The sequence below is a fragment of the Panicum virgatum genome, chromosome 6K, assembly GCF_016808335.1.
Source record: "Panicum virgatum strain AP13 chromosome 6K, P.virgatum_v5, whole genome shotgun sequence".
Classification (NCBI taxonomy): Eukaryota; Viridiplantae; Streptophyta; class Magnoliopsida; order Poales; family Poaceae; genus Panicum; species Panicum virgatum.
This window is the reverse complement of record NC_053141.1, coordinates 40,903,545-40,926,886: the sequence shown is the minus strand read 5'-3', so window position 1 is coordinate 40,926,886 and position 23,342 is coordinate 40,903,545. Positions and strand designations below refer to the sequence as shown.

At 45.8% G+C, this 23,342-nt stretch overlaps 1 protein-coding gene and 1 non-coding gene across 2 annotated transcripts; one reads left to right on the top strand and one right to left on the bottom strand.

Annotated features, from left to right (window-relative positions):
* Positions 1 to 1,082: 1,082 nt before the first annotated feature.
* Positions 1,083 to 15,615, top strand: LOC120713493 (protein transport protein sec31-like). The gene is made up of 4 exons (XM_039999444.1): positions 1,083 to 1,166; positions 2,171 to 2,785; positions 9,387 to 9,644; positions 15,475 to 15,615. Exons 1-4 carry the CDS (start codon positions 1,083 to 1,085, stop codon positions 15,613 to 15,615), a joined length of 1,098 nt encoding a protein of 365 aa, XP_039855378.1.
* A 3,199-nt stretch (positions 15,616 to 18,814) lies between these two features.
* LOC120639416 lies at positions 18,815 to 18,921 on the bottom strand. The gene has a single exon (XR_005661419.1). It is a non-coding gene; the product is annotated as a small nucleolar RNA R71 (small nucleolar RNA).
* Between the last annotated feature and the right edge of the window lie 4,421 nt (positions 18,922 to 23,342).

Genomic DNA, 23,342 nt, shown 5'->3' with positions numbered 1-23,342 from the left:
CTTCCATTTGTCTGTTTAACAAGCAAGCACATGCAATGCTTCCTCGGATCCTTTAAATTTTCTCTCCATGCCAAATCAAGCTGCTTCCGTTTTTATCTGTTTAACAAGCTAGCACATACAATGCACAGAGCCTTTATTTTTTCTCTCTCCACTATGCCAAATCTAGCTACTGCTTCCAATTGTCTGTTTAACAAACTAGCACACGCAATGCTTCCGCAGATGCTTTAAAATTTCTCTCCATGTCAAATCAAGCTGCTTCCGTTTTTGTTTGTTTAACAAGCTAGCACACATCCAATGCACGTCCCGGCCAACCTGATGCGTACCTCCCTCCCTCTTGATACTGTGAACCGCGGGGGGGGGGGGGGGGGGGGGTGGGTGAACCAACTCTCAACAAGGCTTGCTTCTATTGACTCGCGATGTATATGTGTCCATGTGCAAGCTAAGGCAAGCATGTGATGCCGCAACTAACTCCCTACATATATCCAACTGCATGCATGCTCTGTCTATTGGATCGAGCTAGGGAATGAATGAGGGTGTGTTTACACTACTAGAAAACGAGCCATCGGTCCAGACCAAAAATACCACTTGTTGTTTCACCCGATACTAATATGAGCATTAGTACCGGGTGCAACGGCCAGCTGGTACTTTTGATCTGGACCAGTATCCAGGAGAGCCTTTGGCACCGGATCATGGAACAACCCGGTACCAATGATTAAGAATTGGCATCGGCTTGTGCCAGAACCTGAAACTAATGAAAGAGATACCTTTTAGTACCAGGTGATAGCACACACCGGTACTAAAAGTCGAGTTTTAGTACCGGTGGAAACCACCACCCGGTACCAGTGGTGTGCGGCCTCTTTGTTCAGATATTTCTAAGTTTCTGGACGTCCTCTCTCTACTCTACCGCTCTCATTTTCTTCCTCTCATCTCTCTACCTTATCCTTTCATTTGGAGCGCTAGGGAGCGCAGGCCGCCGCTGCGGGGCGCGCAGGAGCTGCAGCTCCGCCAGCATTTCCAGCGAGCCCGCAGCCACACAGCCTTCAGGGTCGTAGCAGTCTAGCAGAGCAGAGCGCGCCGTGTCCATGGCCGTCGCCGGCGCGCGGGCCTGCCTGCTCATCCCCTCCTGCGAGCGTAACGGGGAGCGTAACGGGAGGGGTGCGAGCAATGTGAGTGGAATGGGCGTGGGGGCTATTGGTACCGGTTGGTTGCTAACCAACCGGTAGCAAAGGGTATTTTAGGTACCGGGTGTTTTACCCGGTGTTCTAGGCAGTCACATTGGTCTCGGTTTGGTAGTACCGGTTGCAAAACTGGTACCTAAGTTCATTTTCAACCGGTACTGATGGTCCTTTCTCTAGTAGTGTTAGTTCGCGAAAAAATTTGGGTTTTGGCCTTGCTGTCGACGAGAACGTCGCCTACCACTGAATGCACAACGCCGTTAAATTCCAGAAATTTCGCTCCCATGGGGAGTCGAACCTAGGACCTCAGGTGCTACCGAGGCTCTTATAACCACTAGGCTACATACTCTTTCGCACATTTCATTGTTATTTGACAATTAATATGTCCAATCATGGACTAATTAGGCTTAAAAGATTCATCTCGTATAAACAGTTATACTATGTAATTAGTTATTTTTTCTACTACATTTAATGCTCATGCATGTGTTCGAAGATTCGATGTGACAGATACTGTAACGGCCCAGGTTTTTAAATAGACAATTTAGGGTAATTAGAACCAAATTATGCATCATGTGCTTGATTTGCTTGAAAAAGGATCTTTTTGTAAATATAAAGGTTATATGTGTAATTATGATTTTATGCAAGGTCCTTTCTATAGTTATTTTGAATGGGGTGTGCATTTATAGCTTTTGTGGAGGGTGATTTTGCAAAATTTCAGTGCATTTATTGCTTGGCAGGAAACTTTTCAAATCAGCCCAAGTTTGAAGTGAAATTTCATTGAAAAAGTCAAGTTTCCTTTAAATTCAAATTCCCTTCTATGTTTTCAAATTTAGCTCTTGAATCTTTGATCAAATAAATTTTTGCTCAACATCAATGTTGTAGATCTTGAAAAACTGAACAACTTTCATGTTGGGCACTTTTTCATTTGAGCCCTAGATTAATAGTTATCAAGGCTTTACAGTTTGGTCCCTAAAATTTTTGGAAATTGCGTTTAGGTCCCTGTCTTCCTCCTTGGCCTGCCTGCTCCTCTGTTTCCCGCCGACAGCGCCACGCCGCCCGCCGCCGCGCTGGACCGGCCGCAGGCCAACTCCGACTTCGCCTTTGCTTCGCGCTGGCACCTACGCGTCGCCCCGGAGCCGCCCCACCGCCCTCCTTCCTCGCGCTGGTGCTCCCAGGCCGTGCCACGCACCCTCGCCGCTTCCAGAGCCGCCGTACCGCCGCCACCTCAACGCCGCGGTGGCGAGCCCGCTGCAGTACCCCAGACCACCAATTCGCGCGCGCTTGAGAACCCAGAGCACCGCAACCTTCTTTTCCCCCACTCCTTTGCCCGCTCGCTGCTCCGAAAACCCCAGAACGCTGCTGCCCCCTCCGTGGTTGCCGGCGAGCTCCGCTCGGCCGCCGCCGACCCCCTTCCACCCTCACCTGGCTCAAACCCGAGGCACCACGAGCTTCGCCTCGCTCCACTGAAGCTCCTAGGTCCGGCTTCTCCTCCCAATCGCCACCAGAGCGCCGCCGCCATCTACTTGAACGCCGGCAAGCAAGCCGCCGCCGCGAACCCACCATTTCAGACCCGATCCGCCCCCACAGACCCCGCCATTAGCACCACACGAGTACTGCGCATCTCCCAGGCATCTTCCCCACCCCAATCCGCCGCCGCAGAACGGTCGCCGGCGAGCTACCCAAGCCGCCGCCGCACCTCGCCGCGGGGAACCCCCAATCCGACCACCCCGAGCCCCAAAAAGACCACCTTTGGGTTCGTCTCGGCCTCTTCTTCGTTTCCCCCAACCCAGACCTCGCCGCCGGTGAGCCGAGGCGCCGGTAAAGGCCGGCCATCCTCCCTCTGTTCCTTTTTCCCACGGCCAGGGACCTCGGGTTCAAATTCAAGACAACCCGGGGGGTTTTATGCATAGCCCAAGACTCATATGAATAGTGCCAGCAGGGACTCCTTTGTAATTTTTGCAGTGAACTTTGAAATTCCATAGAAAATCATAGGAAATTCAGAAAAAGGCAAATCTTGATGTTTTGGAATCCTTGTGTAAAGCTCTTTGCAGTAGAACCATAATATGGTAGGTGTTTGTTGCAAGTTTTTGCTGTGCAAATGATTTTGTGTCACTAGTTAAATAAATACTAGTTCTTTAATCTTTTTCTTATCTGATGCTTTAAAGCTTGTATTGCTCTGAAATTTTTGTGTTAGTTTACTCATGTAACACTTGTTTTGCTATAAAAATTTCATGATCAGTTCTTTGTTGTAGCTATTTATTTGATTTAATCCTTGTTTAGTAGGCTTTAATTATGGTAAATAGTTTCTGTTCATAATAAATCATGAAAATATTTCTGCATGTTCTTCTTGATTATCTTAGCTTGTCCAAGAAGTTTGAGCCTCAGTTCATGGCTAGAACAGGAGCTAAAAATGAATCTTGATAATCTGTTGTTCTGTTTTGTTTATTTTCTCATAATTAATTCTCTGTAGATAAAATCATGAAAATTTTACAGTAGCTAGTACTTTTCTGTGTCAACCTCCTGTTAAATTTTGAGTCTCTACTTTGCTCTAGTTTGACCTGTATAATTCAAGCTTGATCTAGGTGTTATTTGAATGAAAGAATTGTCGTGATTAATTGGCTACATGTCTTGGCATGATTTTTGCAGGGTAGCTTAGTCTGTTCATTTTATGTTTAGGGTAATTGTTGCTAAATTTATTGCTATTTGTGATCTGAGTTGTTTATTTAATTAGCAAACCTTGAGTTAAATGTTATAGGAATCAACCACCACTCATTTTATGAAGTTAGTATAACTTGCTTGTGCTGTTGATCATGATGCCTTGTGTAGTTAAATTTGTTATTTAACTACTCTATAAACGATTGCCCATGTATGTTTATAATGTTGTTCTTGCATTACATATAGACACGACTGCCTTATCGGACGGAACGTACGAGCTGATCCGGGAATCTGACGGAGGTGATCTCGAAGCTCAAGCGAACACTGCAGAACTAACTGAAGCCCCGGACCAAAGTTCGGAAGAGCCTAGGGCTGAAATAGTTAGCAACTACCGAGAAGGCAAGCCCCGGACATAACCTATATTTCAAATTATTATCATTTACTGTTATTAATTGTTTATGCATTTACAGTTCTTAGGAGTTGAATTGAAACCCTAGATGCATGATCCTAGGAACCCATGTACTGAACACTAGACCTGAGTTCGACTACTTGCTAAGCTTATAGGACCGGTAAAAGTCGAGTGATTGCCTGTCACTCGCGAGCTTTATAGGAATTGCTTGTTTACTTTCTGTTGTCAATATAAGGACGACGGACGGGGTTGTGTTCGATATCATGACCTTATGTGAGACCCCGTCTGTGTTGATGAACTTGCTAAGGTCGCGGTGTGTGGTAGCGGTGGTTAAGTTTTTGAAAGTACTAGCCACATGCCGTAAATATGGTACGCGGCAAGCCTAGTAGCCGATTGGACCGGGGAGTGGATATACCTGACACTCTCTCTTAGAGATAGGTTTTATTTTTATGTTGTGCAACACTACGACTTCGAGGGACAAGGGTGGACCGGGCACGGGTGGACCTTGGAGCCCTGTAGTCGGGGAGAGTGTTCCTATCCACAAGCCGGAAAGAAAGGTCAACGGTTGTTTGGAAACGACCCGACGGTGTTCCAAACGTGTGTGTTAGGTTTGCCTTGCAAGGTTGAATTTCGATTCAGAATCGTCCGCCTCTCACGATGAAATGAGACTGCTTGATCCCTTTGCCACACAGAGTAATAAGAGCAACAATATTATTTATTAATCTTGATGTTTGCTTAGTTTTCCACCATGTTTGGATAGTAGTTGCTTACATAGAATGGTTAATCTACTAGAATCTTGAAGGCTAAAACCTGAAAGTAAGGATCTACTCTTTATTGCTTTTCAGCAAAAAGGAAAACCAGAGCCTCACAATCCTTGCATAGTCTAGCTATAGTGGGCTACTTATACCCGTTGACGGTTAAGTCTTGCTGAGTATTAGAATACTCAGCCTTGCTGTTGAAACCCTTTTTCAGGTATGAGTCTTGAGGACCAGGTCGCTAGTTTGACCTATCCCTGCTCTTTGCCTCCTGGCTGGTCTGTAGAGTGGGATTCGTCTTCGGCAGGCAATGACCATGACGAGTGATACCTTGCTTGGGCTAGCTTGGTATACTTTTGCGACGTGTTGTAGCCATCGTTGTCTCTTTCCGCTGCTTTCAAACTCTGAAGTTAAAGTTATGGTTTGTATAACTGCTTTTTAAAGTTTGTACTTGTAATAATATTTTAGAACTGGTTTGTAATCATTTTATGCCTGTGTTGCAAAACTTGTGGTTGTAATATCTCTGGACTCGCCTTCGTGCGGGGTATGCTTGTTCGATCCAAGAACCGGTGGTTGTATCGGGACGTTACCCGACAGACCCAGAATTATTCCGTTTGAAGTGCGTTTGAGCTAATGTTGCTTTTATGGTGATGGCCTGCGCACTTGAGCCGGGATAATTTAGGCAGTTCTGCCACAACTGGTATCAGAGCTGCAAGCGTACACCAGGGGTGTTGGAACCTTGAAAACCATTTTTCCGTATAAAATTGGAACAATAAAGAATTTCGGAAAACTACGTTGGATTCGTTAAGAGTTGTGCATAGAACGTAAAGTCCTAGGGAATTTATGGGAATTACTAGGTGGTTATTTCTATATGGTTATGTATCTGACTTCCAGCACTTTACTTTTTGTCAAACCATACTCACAAGCAACTCTTAATTCCTGTAACGACGCACCTACGTTGAGGTAAGATGGTAAGGATCCTCAGTCAGCTGAGGGAGTCTGACCTTCCCGTCGGTGATGCGAGCCGAACGCTGCCCTCAAGCAGTGGCTTACTTGAGGTGCTTCCAATATATCGACGATTAGTTGACTATATTGGAAGTAAAGTGTGCTCAGTCAGCTGAGGGAGTCTGACCTTCCCGTCGGCGATGCGAACCGAACGCTGCGCTCAAGCAGTGACTTACTTGAGCTGCTGCCAATATACCGATCTCGGTCGACTATATTGGGAGTAAAGGGACTCGTGAATACGCCACTAAGTAGCGTATGTTAACGTTGGCCATACGATGGAAATTGTATGGCTGCCACTTCTATAGTGAGCGGTAATGTTTGGGAACGCTTTCTTGAGTGCTGGCATGAAAGGTTCATTGGATATATATATGTTTTGTCAATCTTCTGCAGGTACACTAACCACGATTCGATAAGTTAAGAACGGTTAGAATGTATCGACTAGTTATATAGGGAGAGCCGTATTTATGTATGCCACCGTGCTAACCACGTAAGCCCAACGATAGTTGGCAATTGTTTATCTTGTGAGGACGGTTAGGACGTGCATGCATATTGGTTGATGTTTACTTTGGTTCCTAGTCTGTGAAGTTGTTATATAAGCTTTGTAAGGAATTTCTAGTATGAATCCTCATAGATAAGTGTTAGTGTGCTTAAAACATGAGTGAGTGAAATTTTGATTTTAGGAGCATGCTTGTTAAATGCTTAGACTTTCTTGGTTGAAAAAGATGGTTTTTAGTCATGCCTTCATCCGAAGCCCCATCTTGATGTCTAGTGATCCTTTCATTCCTTAGAATCTCAAATGATGAAACAGTACCACCTGGACTACCAGTTTGGAAGATCTTAATCCTTTTCTACTTGCCAAATCTCTTTATTTGTGCATTTCTACGCTGTTTGATGAATACTAAAAATGTTGCAAATTTTGTGACATGGGTGCTCATCAAATTTTAGCCTATTGAATCTGTGAGACTATATTTTTAGTCCAATCACTTCTTTGATCTCTGCTGATTAGCAGCGTAGCACCAGAACCCTGTCTATTCAATCACCGAAGATCCATCTAGAAATCTGCCTCTCTTTTGTATCTGGGAAAAACAAAATTAATTGGCCTAGTATGGGATCTGATCTATAGTTGATCATGTGGAAAGTTTTGTTCGAAAAACGTGTTCTCTAGCTTTTATTAAAGTTTTCCCTAGTTAATGAAAGAATTACGCATTGCAGATGGTGCAAGGGTCACCCAATGCTCCTGCAGGGCTGAGAAGTGCTTGTGATAGCGGACAGCCACTACTGTCCAACCTGGTTGAACTCGTGGCTACTCAGACCAAACTACTCCAGCAACTTGCTCAGAGACAGCAAGAGATTTATCAACTCCTACAGCAACAACACCAGCTAGGGGAAGGGTATGATGTCCCCCAAACTCTGGTTGCAGAATCTCAAGAGCTCAATGAAGGAATAAAGGAGATGAGGGATGTTTACTTAGACTCCCTAACGCCACCATCGCGACCTCCGATGGAACTTAAGGCTCGACAAGCAAAGCGTCGAACTCTCAAGCATGACCAAAGCGACATAGACTTGACTGGGTGGGAAATTACCTGCACGGATTTCATCCCACGTGGTGGTTCAGGCAAAATAAAACGTTGCTTCAATTGTGGGAATCCTAACCACTTCGCTCGACACTGCTCCCAGCCTAGACGACCAAAACAGGGTCAAGATTCTATGCAGAACAACAAAAATAAGGGAAAGAGACAGGATAGTTTACAAGGAAAGGTTGGAGGTACCTCACTATCCGATCTTCTTAAAGGTGCACCGGTTATGACGGGTATATTCTCTATTCTCAAACCGTCTAGCCCTTACTTTGCATATCAAAGGGAAATCTCATTACCCTCCTTGCTCGTATAACTCTCCTTGAAAACTAAAAAGAGTGGCAATCAAGAATACTAGAATAACACGCAGGATCATTACTAGCATGGTTGTTGCATGGCCATTACTTAAACATGTGCATCATGGGGCTCAATTACAATTAACATCATATGCATCTGGGAAGGGTTTGCGTTTATCACCTAACCCTCCGTCTTTCTTTCTAGCCATGCACATTATTTAGGTTGCAATATTTTTACATTGTCGTGTTGTCTGTCACTGACCAATGGTGCCGCGACGGGATCTAGGGCCTCATGTGTGCTGCAGCCATACGTTTGTGCCACTAGAAGCGCGCTGGTATCTTGGTACGTGTAAGCAATACCCCGACAATCCATTTTTCGCGACCTGAATATTGTGTTAACTTGGGGTTTTGATTCGGCCAAAAAAAAAAAACCGTGAGGTATATCCTTCTGGGTCACTAACCAGCATTGTAATCATACATCTTGAGGATGCATCATTCTCATGGTCATTGAGCATATGCATCTCGCATCATAATATTTAATTTAATTAACAGTTTGAGAAAGAATGTCCTTGAGCAAAAACTCACCTTGATATCTTTTCTATCGGGTTTCACCACCAAATTGAGACCTTGATTCTACCAGAACTTAGGTCCTCTCTTCTTTACAAAAATCCTACTATATGTTAGTACTAGAATAGTCCACCAGTCTTTTCCAGCCAACTTGCTGGTGATTGTGATCTCATATTTTATCCACCGACTCTTGCTGCAAAGAATGAAATCCTAGAGCCTTTAGTGTGGAAAAACAATTGATTAGTTCACACAATCGCACAGTAATTCCTCTCGCTCATAAATTCATACCTTGTTTCTTGAACTTTCTCTAAGTTCTCAATCCTTATCTACAAAAGATCATATCGTCAACATCAACCTTCTTTATTGTGACTTTGTCCTGTTGGCTTTGATGGTTAGTCTACTCCTCTTCCCTTGAGAGTTTTTCGTTCGGAATCTCGGGACGAGATTCTTTTTAAGGGGGGTAGGCTGTAACGGTCCAGGTTTTTAAATAGACAATTTAGGGTAATTAGAACCAAATTATGCATCATGTGCTTGATTTGCTTGAAAAAGGATCTTTTTGTAAATATAAAGGTTATATGTGTAATTATGATTTTATGCAAGGTCCTTTCTATAGTTATTTTGAATGGGGTGTGCATTTATAGCTTTTGTGGAGGGTGATTTTGCAAAATTTCAGTGCATTTATTGCTTGGCAGGAAACTTTTCAAATCAGCCCAAGTTTGAAGTGAAATTTCATTGAAAAAGTCAAGTTTCCTTTAAATTCAAATTCCCTTCTATGTTTTCAAATTTAGCTCTTGAATCTTTGATCAAATAAATTTTTGCTCAACATCAATGTTGTAGATCTTGAAAAACTGAACAACTTTCATGTTGGGCACTTTTTCATTTGAGCCCTAGATTAATAGTTATCAAGGCTTTACAGTTTGGTCCCTAAAATTTTTGGAAATTGCGTTTAGGTCCCTGTCTTCCTCCTTGGCCTGCCTGCTCCTCTGTTTCCCGCCGACAGCGCCACGCCGCCCGCCGCCGCGCTGGACCGGCCGCAGGCCAACTCCGACTTCGCCTTTGCTTCGCGCTGGCACCTACGCGTCGCCCCGGAGCCGCCCCACCGCCCTCCTTCCTCGCGCTGGTGCTCCCAGGCCGTGCCACGCACCCTCGCCGCTTCCAGAGCCGCCGTGCCGCCGCCACCTCAACGCCGCGGTGGCGAGCCCGCTGCAGTACCCCAGACCACCAATTCGCGCGCGCTTGAGAACCCAGAGCACCGCAGCCTTCTTTTCCCCCACTCCTTTGCCCGCTCGCTGCTCCGAAAACCCCAGAACGCTGCTGCCCCCCTCCGTGGTTGCCGGCGAGCTCCGCTCGGCCGCCGCCGACCCCCTTCCACCCTCACCTGGCTCAAACCCGAGGCACCACGAGCTTCGCCTCGCTCCACTGAAGCTCCTAGGTCCGGCTTCTCCTCCCAATCGCCACTAGAGCGCCGCCGCCATCTACTTGAACGCCGGCAAGCAAGCCGCCGCCGCCGCGAACCCACCATTTCAGACCCGATCCGCCCCCACAGACCCCGCCATTAGCACCACACGAGTACTGCGCATCTCCCAGGCATCTTCCCCACCCCAATCCGCCACCGCAGAACGGTCGCCGGCGAGCTACCCAAGCCGCCGCCGCACCTCGCCGCGGGGAACCCCCAATCCGACCACCCCGAGCCCCAAAAAGACCACCTTTGGGTTCGTCTCGGCCTCTTCTTCGTTTCCCCCAACCCAGACCTCGCCGCCGGTGAGCCGAGGCGCCGGTAAAGGCCGGCCATCCTCCCTCTGTTCCTTTTTCCCACGGCCAGGGACCTCGGGTTCAAATTCAAGACAACCCGGGGGGTTTTATGCATAGCCCAAGACTCATATGAATAGTGCCAGCAGGGACTCCTTTGTAATTTTTGCAGTGAACTTTGAAATTCCATAGAAAATCATAGGAAATTTAGAAAAAGGCAAATCTTGATGTTTTGGAATCCTTGTGTAAAGCTCTTTGCAGTAGAACCATAATATGGTAGGTGTTTGTTGCAAGTTTTTGCTGTGCAAATGATTTTGTGTCACTGGTTAAATAAATACTAGTTCTTTAATCTTTTTCTTATCTGATGCTTTAAAGCTTGTATTGCTCTGAAATTTTTGTGTTAGTTTACTCATGTAACACTTGTTTTGCTATAAAAATTTCATGATCAGTTCTTTGTTGTAGCTATTTATTTGATTTAATCCTTGTTTAGTAGGCTTTAATTATGGTAAATAGTTTCTGTTCATAATAAATCATGAAAATATTTCTGCATGTTCTTCTTGATTATCTTAGCTTGTCCAGGAAGTTTGAGCCTCAGTTCATGGCTAGAACAGGAGCTAAAAATGAATCTTGATAATCTGTTGTTCTGTTTTGTTTATTTTCTCATAATTAATTCTCTGTAGATAAAATCATGAAAATTTCACAGTAGCTAGTCCTTTTCTGTGTCAACCTCCTGTTAAATTTTGAGTCTCTACTTTGCTCTAGTTTGACCTGTATAATTCAAGCTTGATCTAGGTGTTATTTGAATGAAAGAATTGTTGTGATTAATTGGCTACATGTCTTGGCATGATTTTTGCAGGGTAGCTTAGTCTGTTCATTTTATGTTTAGGGTAATTGTTGCTAAATTTATTGCTATTTGTGATCTGAGTTGTTTATTTAATTAGCAAACCTTGAGTTAAATGTTATAGGAATCAACCACCACTCATTTTATGAAGTTAGTATAACTTGCTTGTGCTGTTGATCATGATGCCTTGTGTAGTTAAATTTGTTATTTAACTACTCTATAAACGATTGCCCATGTATGTTTATAATGTTGTTCTTGCATTACATATAGACACGACTGCCTTATCGGACGGAACGTACGAGCTGATCCGGGAATCTGACGGAGGTGATCTCGAAGCTCAAGCGAACACTGCGGAACTAACTGAAGCCCCGGACCAAAGTTCGGAAGAGTCTAGGGCTGAAATAGTTAGCAACTACCGAGAAGGCAAGCCCCGGACATAACCTATATTTCAAATTATTATCATTTACTGTTATTAATTGTTTATGCATTTACAGTTCTTAGGAGTTGAATTGAAACCCTAGATGCATGATCCTAGGAACCCATGTACTGAACACTAGACCTGAGTTCGACTACTTGCTAAGCTTATAGGACCGGTAAAAGTCGAGTGATTGCCTGTCACTCGCGAGCTTTATAGGAATTGCTTGTTTACTTTCTGTTGTCAATATAAGGACGACGGACGGGGTTGTGTTCGATATCATGACCTTATGTGAGACCCCGTCTGTGTTGATGAACTTGCTAAGGTCGCGGTGTGTGGTAGCGGTGGTTAAGTTTTTGAAAGTACTAGCCACATGCCGTAAATATGGTACGCGGCAAGCCTAGTAGCCGATTGGACCGGGGAGTGGATATACCTGACACTCTCTCTTAGAGATAGGTTTTATTTTTATGTTGTGCAACACTACGACTTCGAGGGACAAGGGTGGACCGGGCACGGGTGGACCTTGGAGCCCTGTAGTCGGGGAGAGTGTTCCTATCCACAAGCCGGAAAGAAAGGTCAACGGTTGTTTGGAAACGACCCGACGGTGTTCCAAACGTGTGTGTTAGGTTTGCCTTGCAAGGTTGAATTTCGATTCAGAATCGTCCGCCTCTCACGATGAAATGAGACTGCTTGATCCCTTTGCCACACAGAGTAATAAGAGCAACAATATTATTTATTAATCTTGATGTTTGCTTAGTTTTCCACCATGTTTGGATAGTAGTTGCTTACATAGAATGGTTAATCTACTAGAATCTTGAAGGCTAAAACCTGAAAGTAAGGATCTACTCTTTATTGCTTTTCAGCAAAAAGGAAAACCAGAGCCTCACAATCCTTGCATAGTCTAGCTATAGTGGGCTACTTATACCCGTTGACGGTTAAGTCTTGCTGAGTATTAGAATACTCAGCCTTGCTGTTGAAACCCTTTTTCAGGTATGAGTCTTGAGGACCAGGTCGCTAGTTTGACCTATCCCTGCTCTTTGCCTCCTGGCTGGTCTGTAGAGTGGGATTCGTCTTCGGCAGGCAATGACCATGACGAGTGATACCTTGCTTGGGCTAGCTTGGTATACTTTTGCGACGTGTTGTAGCCATCGTTGTCTCTTTCCGCTGCTTTCAAACTCTGAAGTTAAAGTTATGGTTTGTATAACTGCTTTTTAAAGTTTGTACTTGTAATAATATTTTAGAACTGGTTTGTAATCATTTTATGCCTGTGTTGCAAAACTTGTGGTTGTAATATCTCTGGACTCGCCTTCGTGCGGGGTATGCTTGTTCGATCCAAGAACCGGTGGTTGTATCGGGACGTTACCCGACAGACCCAGAATTATTCCGTTTGAAGTGCGTTTGAGCTAATGTTGCTTTTATGGTGATGACCTGCGCACTTGAGCCGGGATAATTTAGGCGGTTCTGCCACAGATACTGTAAGAAACTTTTTAAAAACTAATAGGGCCTGAATAGGCGAAGATGTATCGGTCGTTATTTGCACAAATTCTGATGACAAAGCTAAGGAACGGAAGATTACTTGGATCACACATGTTCGGCAGCTACTGCTGCCGCTCCTGATGGCTTAACATTATTATTCCCCACTACATGAGAGTGCTTCAATTCAGAACTAGGGAGGCTAGCTAGCTAGAGAGTTCACAAGTTTAATGTGCATGGTGTATGGCTGCAGTATATATGGCACCAATTGAGATTATATTTTATTAAATTAATATACTTCATTAGATTCAACTTGTGAACTCTCTATAGCCAGCGAGCCTCCCTGCAAGATTAAACTTGTGATCCCTAAATCCCTATCCCTGCTATTAAAGCACCAATTGAGATTATGCTTCGCTTGGTCCACGCAGAAAATTGCCCCCAACACAGATGACATTTCCTTCGCGTACACCAGTTGGTGCACCCAGAAATCCCCACAATATAATAATATACGCTCAGATCCATTTTCACCGGGCTTAACCATGATCCGATGGCCAATATTGATCCGATGGTCCGGCCAGGCTTCTAATGCCGAAGCCCGCGCCCCGCCTCCGTTTTGACGCGCTCCGCGCTCGGCTTCTTCCCGATCCCACGTGCAGACGCTGGTTCGATTCCTCTCCTAGCATATAATAAGAATAAGAAAGTTCCTGCGATAGCATAGAGAGAGATGTGAGTGATCTTTTTAGTAGCATATATAGTAAAAGACCCCAACTTAATATTACCCCGTTCCTCCGAGTCTTGATCGGTCAGTTACAATGGATCGAAGCTAGCTCGCTCGCCGGCCTTCCTGGATATATCAGCTCGACGGTTCACTGATCCGATGGTCCCAGTCACTGATCCATGTGTGTGATGTAGACTGTAGGCATCATCATCATCATCAATAAATAAAAAGATGAGAACTCGGATTATCTATTAAGCTAGTTTAATGTGGCTTGCTTGACTCATTGACTGTACCGTCAGTACCAGAAAGTGGAACGTGCACGCAAACTAGTACTGCTGCTGCTAGTGGAACGTGCACGCACAAGATGCATATGGAAAGTATCTTCTTTATTTGCCAAATGTCCAAATGTGTGTAACTAATAGTAAGCTAGTGGGTCTGTACTTGTATTTGTTCCCTATGTATATTATCTTCTTCCTTTACGCTTGTATACATATATACGTACGTACTTTTGTTGCCTAGCTAGTAAAAGGTAGTCCTGCCTGCTAAAGGGTGAACCTATATATAGCTGCTTGGACCGGTGCGGGCACAGGGGTGTTTGGAAGGCGGGTGGAAAGTTTTGGAGGGATCACATCAAACGTTTAATCACTATTTAGAAGTATTAAATATATATTAATGACAAAACTAACTGTAAAACCCTACATATTTGTCATTAGATTAATATGCCTCATTAGATTCGTCTCGCGATTTTGCACCATCTGTGCAATTAGTTTTTATCATTAGTCAATATTTAATACTCCTAAATAGTGGTCAAATTTTGATACGACAGAGGCCTTCCAAACAGGTTCGGAGGCATCAACCGGCACGTAGTACATGGGTATGTACATGCTGCCGCAAGTTGAGGCTGGTAAATAATAAAGGGCAAAAGCGTTTCTACCCCCTGTTTTGAAGTGAAATGGTGATTTTGTTCTCGTTTTTTAAATTTTGTGATTTTACCCCTGCGATTTAAAAACGAAAGAAGACTATACCCCTGGTCCGTGAAGTTCCTCTAACGGTGTTAACTTTTGGACAAATGGACAACTTTGTCCATACGTTTTACCCCTGTTTTGTCATGATATTGTATTTTTGCCCCTGTATAACATCAGCAAGATGACAAATGGACAAATCCAGCTCATGGCTTCATCGGCGCAACACCTACTGCAGACAAACTGACGAGGACATGACATCTTCGGACATGACCATTGATTATAAGGTGAGCTCATTCCTACATGTGCATAGTAATTTCTGGTATACTTCACTTGGTTCCACATGTACATGTCATTATTTAATTGTAGGTACAAATGCATCTCAATGTGCAAGTCCATCGAAATTGAACATTTGGTCATTATTGAACATTTGGTTCCAAGTTGGAGTACTTCATTGGGAAGGGGATAACTCTTTCATCCGGACTGAGTTTGAGGTCAATGGGAACTTGATTGAAAGATTATTTTATAAGCTTTCCAATGCATCTGATATCATCTCAATATCACGTCGGGAAGGCCTCCAAATCATCAAGATATGTTGTTGCTGTTTCTGGTGGGTGCTACGACATCGTCGCGGGCATGTTATTCACACATGGGACCCTGGCCCAAGTTGGAGTGGGGGATTGAGTTGCAGCACCTCAACCCCATCGGGGTGCTGCACATCACCAGGTTCATGATGGTGTGCGAAGCCTTTCTCGGAATAGATCCACACAAGGATCTATTCTAAGAGGTGTTTGTCGGCCGGCCAGTCGACGTGAAGCAAGACCCAACCGCGATGCGAGCAGAGATGGTTCCCGCACCTGCTCGCGGCTTTGGCCTGCAGTGGAGGTCGGGTAAGTCTTCCTCCTACCTGCCCTACACCCCGATGGACACAAACCGGGAGTGGCATGAGGAGTGGTTCTACACCCGGAACCCGTGCAAGAGGGAAGAGGCGTTCCCGGCGTTCAACGAGAAACTTCCCTAGAAGCAGGGTAGTTTGAGATGGGGAGCCGCCAAGAATGTGCGGACTCGCGTGGAGGTGATTGAGTGAGTGCTGAAGAAGCGCCATGCGCTGGGCTTGGACATTATGCGCCTCCTCGCCACTATATTCCTCTATGAGGTGCATGCCCTCTCCGCGTCCCGGGGCAAGATGTGGGACTACGAGAGTGGCGAGTCAGCGAAGCAACTCCAGTATCCTAGCGTTCATGGCGTCAGGTTGTGGAAGTGGCTCGAGGGCGTAATCATGGGTGAGAACCGTCGCGCCATTGCCGGGCCTTCTTCATTCTGGAAAGGGTCGCCCCCAACCTGGTGAGTGTTTATTCTGGTTCCCACTGCTCGTCTTTCCCTTGCAGTTTCTTGCTTGTTGATGTCCCTTGGTTGTTTGGGATTGTAGGGTCTGAGTAAGCCCAAGTCCATCCCTCATCGTAACAAGAGGGCGGAAAGGGGAGGAGGAGGAGGAGGAGGAGGAGGAGGAGGAAGAAGAAGAAGGAGAAGAAGAAGAAGGAGGAGAAGGAGGAGGAGGAGGAGGAGGAGGTCGCAAAGCTCATCTGCGAAGGGATGAATCCTGACGAAGTGCAGGATTTGGTGGACGCCCGTCCCCTGACATATCCGGAGTCCTACTCTGAGGAAGGGGAGGTATTGGAGTTGTGCTGGGATGGAGATTCCAGCTCAGTGGCCTCCTCGCACAGGGCGGACGAGTTTGGGGGCTCCAAACGGCCCATGACGATGCGGCGCTGGAGTCCTCGAAGCGGCCCCGGGCCGATGATTCGACCGTGCTGGATTCCATGTGTGACGGCCCCTGTAACAAGGACTGCACGATTGTCTCCAACCGAGGAGGGGCTGGCGAATCGTCGCCGCTTGATGTGGAGGTTGCCATCGCGCATTTGCCTTCCATTCCTGCGGCCACGACAAGTTCTTTTGGGGGTGCGGCGAGGATGTGAGTGCGCGGTTCATCATGTCCATTCCTATGTAAATGGAAGAGTCTGATGGATTGTTGATGCTCACTAACGATAATTTCCAGACGTCAACTTGATCAGAAAATCATGAGAGTTTGCATTTCTTACACGCATTTTTGTCCAATAAAGTCCCTAAATCACACTTTATCTTTTAGAAAATGCAAGTTGTGTTTTGGAGCTAATATGCAGGTTACAAGCACACTTTGGCCCGACATAAAATCACAAAAATTATCAGAGAGCCGATTCAGGCTCAGATGGACCAAAATTGATGCAAGAACCCAACCCAAACACAGTCAAGACAAGGCAAGCCACAGCATTCAGACAAGAGGAGGCTCAAGACAGCCTGCCAGAAGAAGATGGTGGCAGTTGGAGCCCCGGGCAGGCCGACCGACCTACCAGGTCGGCCGACCTGGCCCGTGGGCCCCACCGCCTCAACTTCGCCACGTGTCGCCTCCTCACTGGTTGCTCAAGTCGGTTCTGTAGGTTCTCATCCATGGCTCCCTGCTATAAATACAGGGGGTAGAGAATATGACACACACACACACACACACACACACCACACTTCCTCTCCTCTCTTGCTCATCTTGCATAGTCTTTAGGCTTAGTGGAGTTTAGGAGAAGTTTAGGAGTCTTCGAGTCGCCGGATCTACACGAGAGTCTGGTATGGGTTCATCTCTAGTTCTCTTTTGTAATATTCGGTTGTTTGTAATAGTATTAGACTATGGTTACCGATATCTGCTTGAAGTATGTTCTGATTTATCGGCTATATGCTTCTTGATATGGTTGCATTATTATTTAATGCTGGCATTGCATGATCGCCCTGTGCTTGAGATGGTTAGTATTTCGTGCTTAGAACTCTATCAACTGCTCTAGTATTCGTATATTTGCTCTAGTGTGATGTTTGTCCATTCGGAGGGTGGGGGCTCCACGTGGGACGCTAGAGTATCCCTTACTAGTGTAGACATGGTGTCTAGATTAGCTAAGAATTGCTGGATGTCAACTATACCCACGGTTTGTAGAGGTAGCCGGCAGGTGGTGACAGCCCTGTCCGAGCCCGAGTAATCCTCCACGTTCGGTATGGGGGGTAGGAGGTACATAAAGCCGCCGGGGTGTACGGGCTCCTCTCGTTGCTTCGATAGCGGTCTCCCTATTATGTAGTTTAATCTCTGACGATCTAACCAATGAAATAGTATAGATATAGCTAGCCTAGCACAGTTGACTCGAGCTCTAACTTCTGCCTGGCTCCCTGTCTAGAGCATCTTTTATCTTTCTTTTATTTATTTAGCCAAGAGGGTAGTTTGTGTGTGTGCTCCTACCATGTTATATATCTTACCCCTGTTTATGCATGAGAATATCCAATCTAGATAAAGTTCATCAACTAGTCTATATCTCTTCACTCACCGCATTCCCTGCAGAAATATAAATGACGCCCCAGTATACTCCCGGGTAAAATGCTACAGCAGTATTCCGTGCGCTTGCGGATTTATTCGTGGTTCATGAAATACTACCACCAAAAAATTGGCGTCTGCGGGCGTCATCGCTGCTTTTCCAGTGGTGACGTTGGTAGGTGCCAACAAGCATTTTTGGCGCCGTTGCCGGGGAAGGCACAGATTGAAGTATACAGACAAAGTTATGAACAAAATTGAAATTGGTATTCGCTTGCTAAACAGGCTAACTTGGCTTTGTTTCCTTGTCTTTGTTGATATGAAAACAGGGTAGTGTATGGCCGGTTTTGACTTGCCGCAAAACTTTCATTCCGATCCAGAGTCACTTTTGAGGAAGACGCGAGCTTGTCTCATATCACCTCGGAGATCACTCTCGGCAGCCGAACCAGTCATCGCATCATCGTCAGTACCTCGAGCTATAGCCCAGAAGACACTCTATGATCACTCTGCTCCGTCTGCTAACTAGGTCCCTACTAGGCCCGAGGTTAACACCGGAGGAGAAAATTTCGAGATCAAGACGGGTCTCATTACGTTGGTGCAGGCCAGTCCTTTCTGTGGTAAGGCCAATGAGGATGCTAGCGCTCATCTCCAGCAGTTCCTGGAGCTCTGCAGTACTTTTGTTGTCAAGGGTGTATCACAAGATGCAATCCGGCTCCGTCTGTTTCCGTTCTCTCTTTTGGGGAGAGCGAAGCAGTGGTTTTATGCTAACAAGACTGTTGTGGACACTTGGGATAAATGTGCCAAGACGTTCCTCTCGAAGTTCTTCCCAATGGGCAAAACCAATGCTCTTCGTGGTCGGATTTCGAATTTCCAGCAAGCATCAAATGAGTCAATTCCTGAAGCTTGGGAGAGACTTCAGGAGTACATTCTGTCATGTCCGCACCACAGAATGGATAATTGGCTCATTCTACAGAACTTCTACAACGGATTGACCCAGTCATCCCGTGATCATGTGGATGCCGCTGCGGGTGGAGCTTTCTTCTCGCTGACCATTGAAAGAGCTGCATCATTGATTGAGAAGATGGTTTCCAACCAAGGTTGGAGCGATGATCGCCTCCAACCACGCCAGCGAGGTATGCACTCCGTCAAGGAGGCCGACATGCTCGCTATGAAGATTGATCTCCTCCTCAAGAAATTTAAGGATTATTCCCAAGATAAGGCTCAAATACAAACACTTCAAGCCTTGGAAACTCGCATGACGTACGAGGTCTGTGGGAATGTCGGACATTCGGGCGACAACTGCCCAGAAACCCAAGAGGAAGCTTTATTTCTCAATGGAAATAATGGGTTTTGTCCACAAGGAGGTCAAGGGTGGAATCAACCACGCTCATACTATCAAGGAGGTAATGGAAATTTAAATTCTTTCAATCCTAACCAGCCTACCTTGAGAGATCTTGTCTACAACCAAGCGAAGATCAATGAGTCCCTTCAGAAGAAGTTGGCCGCTATAGACAAATCAATTGAGACCATCCATGCCAAGATGGACGGATTCTCCACCACTATGAAGAACCAGTTGAGTTTCAACAAGACGCTAAAAACTCAATTGGCTCAGCTAGCTACTGCTACACCTACTGCTGAACTAGGGAAGATTCTGGGGCAACCCGAATTAACTCTAGAGAGCGTAAATATCATCAATGCTATGTGGAAGGAGCTACTTAGCAGGACATTCCTCAGCTATACAGAAAAGCTCACACGCCCAAGAAGATGTGCGTGGGGCGAGTTAGCAGCCACAATAAGAGAAGATCCCAGAACCCCAGTGATCAGCTGCTCAATCTTTGATTATGAATTTGATCACGCCTTGTGTGACCTTGGAGCCAGCGTCAACATCATGTCCAAGGTAACATTCGAAAAGCTAGGCTATCCATCAATTTCCCCTACTATTATGTGTGTTCAGCTTGTGGATTCTACAATAAGATATCCAGAAAGAGTTATGGAAAGGTTAATGGTGAAAGTCAAGAATACCTAGATATTGGTGGACTTCGTAGTCCTTGATATGGAAGGAGATCTTGGTTTCCTGCTCATACTTGGGCGACCATTCCTCAAGGATACAAATGCCAGAATTGATGTAGGGACAGAAAGAATCAGCCTTCGTATCATGGGAAAGACCATGAAATTCAAGTTTCAAAACAAGAGGGAGATATTCCTAATTCATGAGGATAGTGAGAAACAGGAGTTATGGGCAGAACCCAGTTGGGATGATCAAGACTATCACTCCCCTTCCAAACCAGCTTGGGAGGATTGGGAGATTCGTACTCCACCAACCGAGCTAGTGGAAGACGATCAGAAGATCTCTGACTTCATCACCAATACGGTATGGGAAGATCTGGAAATCGTCTATGCGACATCCGAGGATCCTATTCTTGCGTCGTCTACGCCATCAAAGAAGACCAAGAAGGTATGGTGCAAGAATAATAAGACGTCATCAACCACTACTACTTCTCCAGGTACGGACGAAACGACCTCAACCTGATCAGGTATGTTGAAAGGTCCTGCTTTTCGGACCATAAACCAAGAGCTAGCTTGGGGGAGGTTCCCTCCCCTAAGTCAACTGTATCTCTTAATTGCTTTTGAATAAAATTTGATAAAAAACTTTCAAAAATAAAATAAAAATTTATTGCTTTATTTCCCTTTTTCATCATGCACGGTAAGAATGTTTTAACTCTTTATGATAAGTTGAAATGATGAGTTTTGCTTTGCTCTGACATGTCTGTTGTGCTTAGTTTGAAAATGAGAGATCTCTTGAGTTTAAATCTGTTGGTTATGCAAATATCTTGCCAATTAACCTGAAAGTTTCGTGGGTTGCATATGCTTGATCCAAGTCTAAGTTGTTGTGAGTATTGATGTGGTAAATAAAGTTGTCCAAGTTTGTTCTAGTGATGCTTGAAATCTGGAGTTGTTTTCAAAAAAAAATCAAAAAGGCAAGTTCCCCAGAGATATGCAATGTCCTACCAGAGCCATATGTCATATTCCATGAAAAAATTTACACATATGCTGCTTGATGTTCTGTTGAGTTTTGTCAAATTGTGTGACCCTAGGGAGATGCTTTTCATGCTTTCTCGATCATAAGCACGTACACGTCCCATCCATTCGCTACATTCCTTCACGGGGAATTAGCACCACCATTGTAACATCCCAAAATTTCAACCAAATAAGTTACTCGCTAAAAATGATTTTCAAAATCTTTTCATCGCCGAGCTCGAATCTTTTTCGGCGATTCGTCGTCCTGACACCAAACCCAATCTCCGTTCCAGCACTGAAATCAATCCCGAAATCAATCATCGTTTAAACTTTCCCTGTTCTCCTCGTTTCTTGTGCACATCGCTTCTTGTCGACGCCACGCCTGGCTCGTTTTCTCCTTTTTCCTCTTTTTCCCCTTTCTTTTTCTTTTTCCCTTCTCCTTTCTTCTTTCTTCTCTTTCCTTCTTCCTGCTCACGCACAGCCTCCCTGCGCCCACGCACTTCACGCGCGACCCTGTGCCCCCACGCGCACCACGCACCCGGGATGCCCGCCGCGCCGCTCGGCTCCTGCCCGACCCGTCGCGTCGTCCTGTGCCGGCCTCGCTGCTCGCACCGCCGCTCCGCAATGCCGAGCTTCATTAATGGCTCCCGAAATGCTCACCGGCCGCCGGCCACCGTACCCTACCCCATCCACCGCCTTTCAGCGCCTATAAAAGCCACCCCAACCTGCCGTCCTCGCCATCCCGAGCTCGCCGAGCCATCCTACTCGCCTTCTTCCTCACTCCGCTGTTTTCCACCAAGAACGGAGCCACCCCATCGATGTCATCGCCCAGGCCATCTTGGTTCGATTCCCTTCGAGGTGAGCACCTCCTGACCTTACTCTACTTGCCCCAACTCACGCCAGCCCTTCTCCCTGCTCAAGCAGAGCTTCCCACGAGCTCCCATGGCCGAGGCTATGGCAGCTCGGGGTGGACCATCTTCCAGCCCCTCTCTCATGCCCGGAGTCACCGGAACGGAACCCCCTCACCTTCCTGTCTCTCCCCATGCCCTCGGATTGTAAACGGTGGACCGCAGCTCGATTCCGGCGAAGCTCCGGCAAGCTACCACCGTGAGTGCCGGCGGCGGCGCCTGGGATGTCGTCGCCCCCCCCCCCCCACCCTGTTCCCTTCCGTGCGCTGATAAAGGCTTGTGGGCCTTGCTGGCCCGTACCCCCAGCCCAAGAAAAATAATAGCACAACCAGCCCACACGACCACACACTAGGATGGGCCATGAACACGTCATGCACTTAACCAATATTATTTTTTATTTTCGGAATTAATTAGGCACCCAATATTACCACTACAATATCTCACCCATCCAAACTCCGATTCTATTGATTCTTCTTCCTAAATTCTGCTAAAATCATACACTATCTATTCCTCCTATTCTCATCTTCTCTTGAGCTCATTTTATTTTATGCTTGTGCTTGCTTGGGTTTGTTTGTCATGCGTGCCGTTATCGCCATAGCCGACGGAGTGACCGAGGAGGAGAGCGCCGAGGAGTTTGGAGATCAGTACCGCGAGCCAGAGCCAGAAGACCCGTACCACGAGCAGAAACTCCCGGAAGGCTTTGAAGACGGCAAGTTCAATCCCATCCTTTGATGCATATTTCGACCTAATTTTATAAACACAACCTATAGGACCTGTTTTACAAAATTGCATATGATTTACTACTGAAACCCTTTGGATAGCCACCCTTGATTGTTATGATCATTCCTTGTTAACCTATGCTTGTCTCTAAACATGATATGCTCCGATTGGATGATAAGCACTTCTAGAATGCCGCTTAGGACCCGGTGCTCATTTTATTACACTCAAAATACGGTTACAACATATTTATAAAAGGGAAAATGCGTGAGTTTTGTGTAAAAAAGGAAAGATGGGATATTTAAGAGATTAAAGAAAGAAATGTTAGGATGGGATGGATGAATGACATTCCCTGTGTGGATTGTCATACGTTGGGGGCTCTTACCGTTGTGGTTGAGCGAGAAGGTTGGGAGATATCCATCCTATCACAATTAAGGATTGAGTTGATGTGTCATCTTGCCTAACTCAACTATCGTGCAAACCACTCAACCGTTGTGTGTGGCAACGGCTTAGCATAAATCCCACTAGTTAGTCTGATAGCCATAAGGAGAGCTGAGAGCAACGGGTGATCAAGGAGAAGGGATAAGATCGTGGTGACCTATGCCCCGGTTAAACCTCAGTGATAGGTCAAAGACCCCTTGGTGGAGTCCGTGTTGGCTAGTCAGGTCTAACTAAGGTGGGTAATGGCTTTGTTGGGATCTGCACCAACACTAATGTGATCGTGTTGTG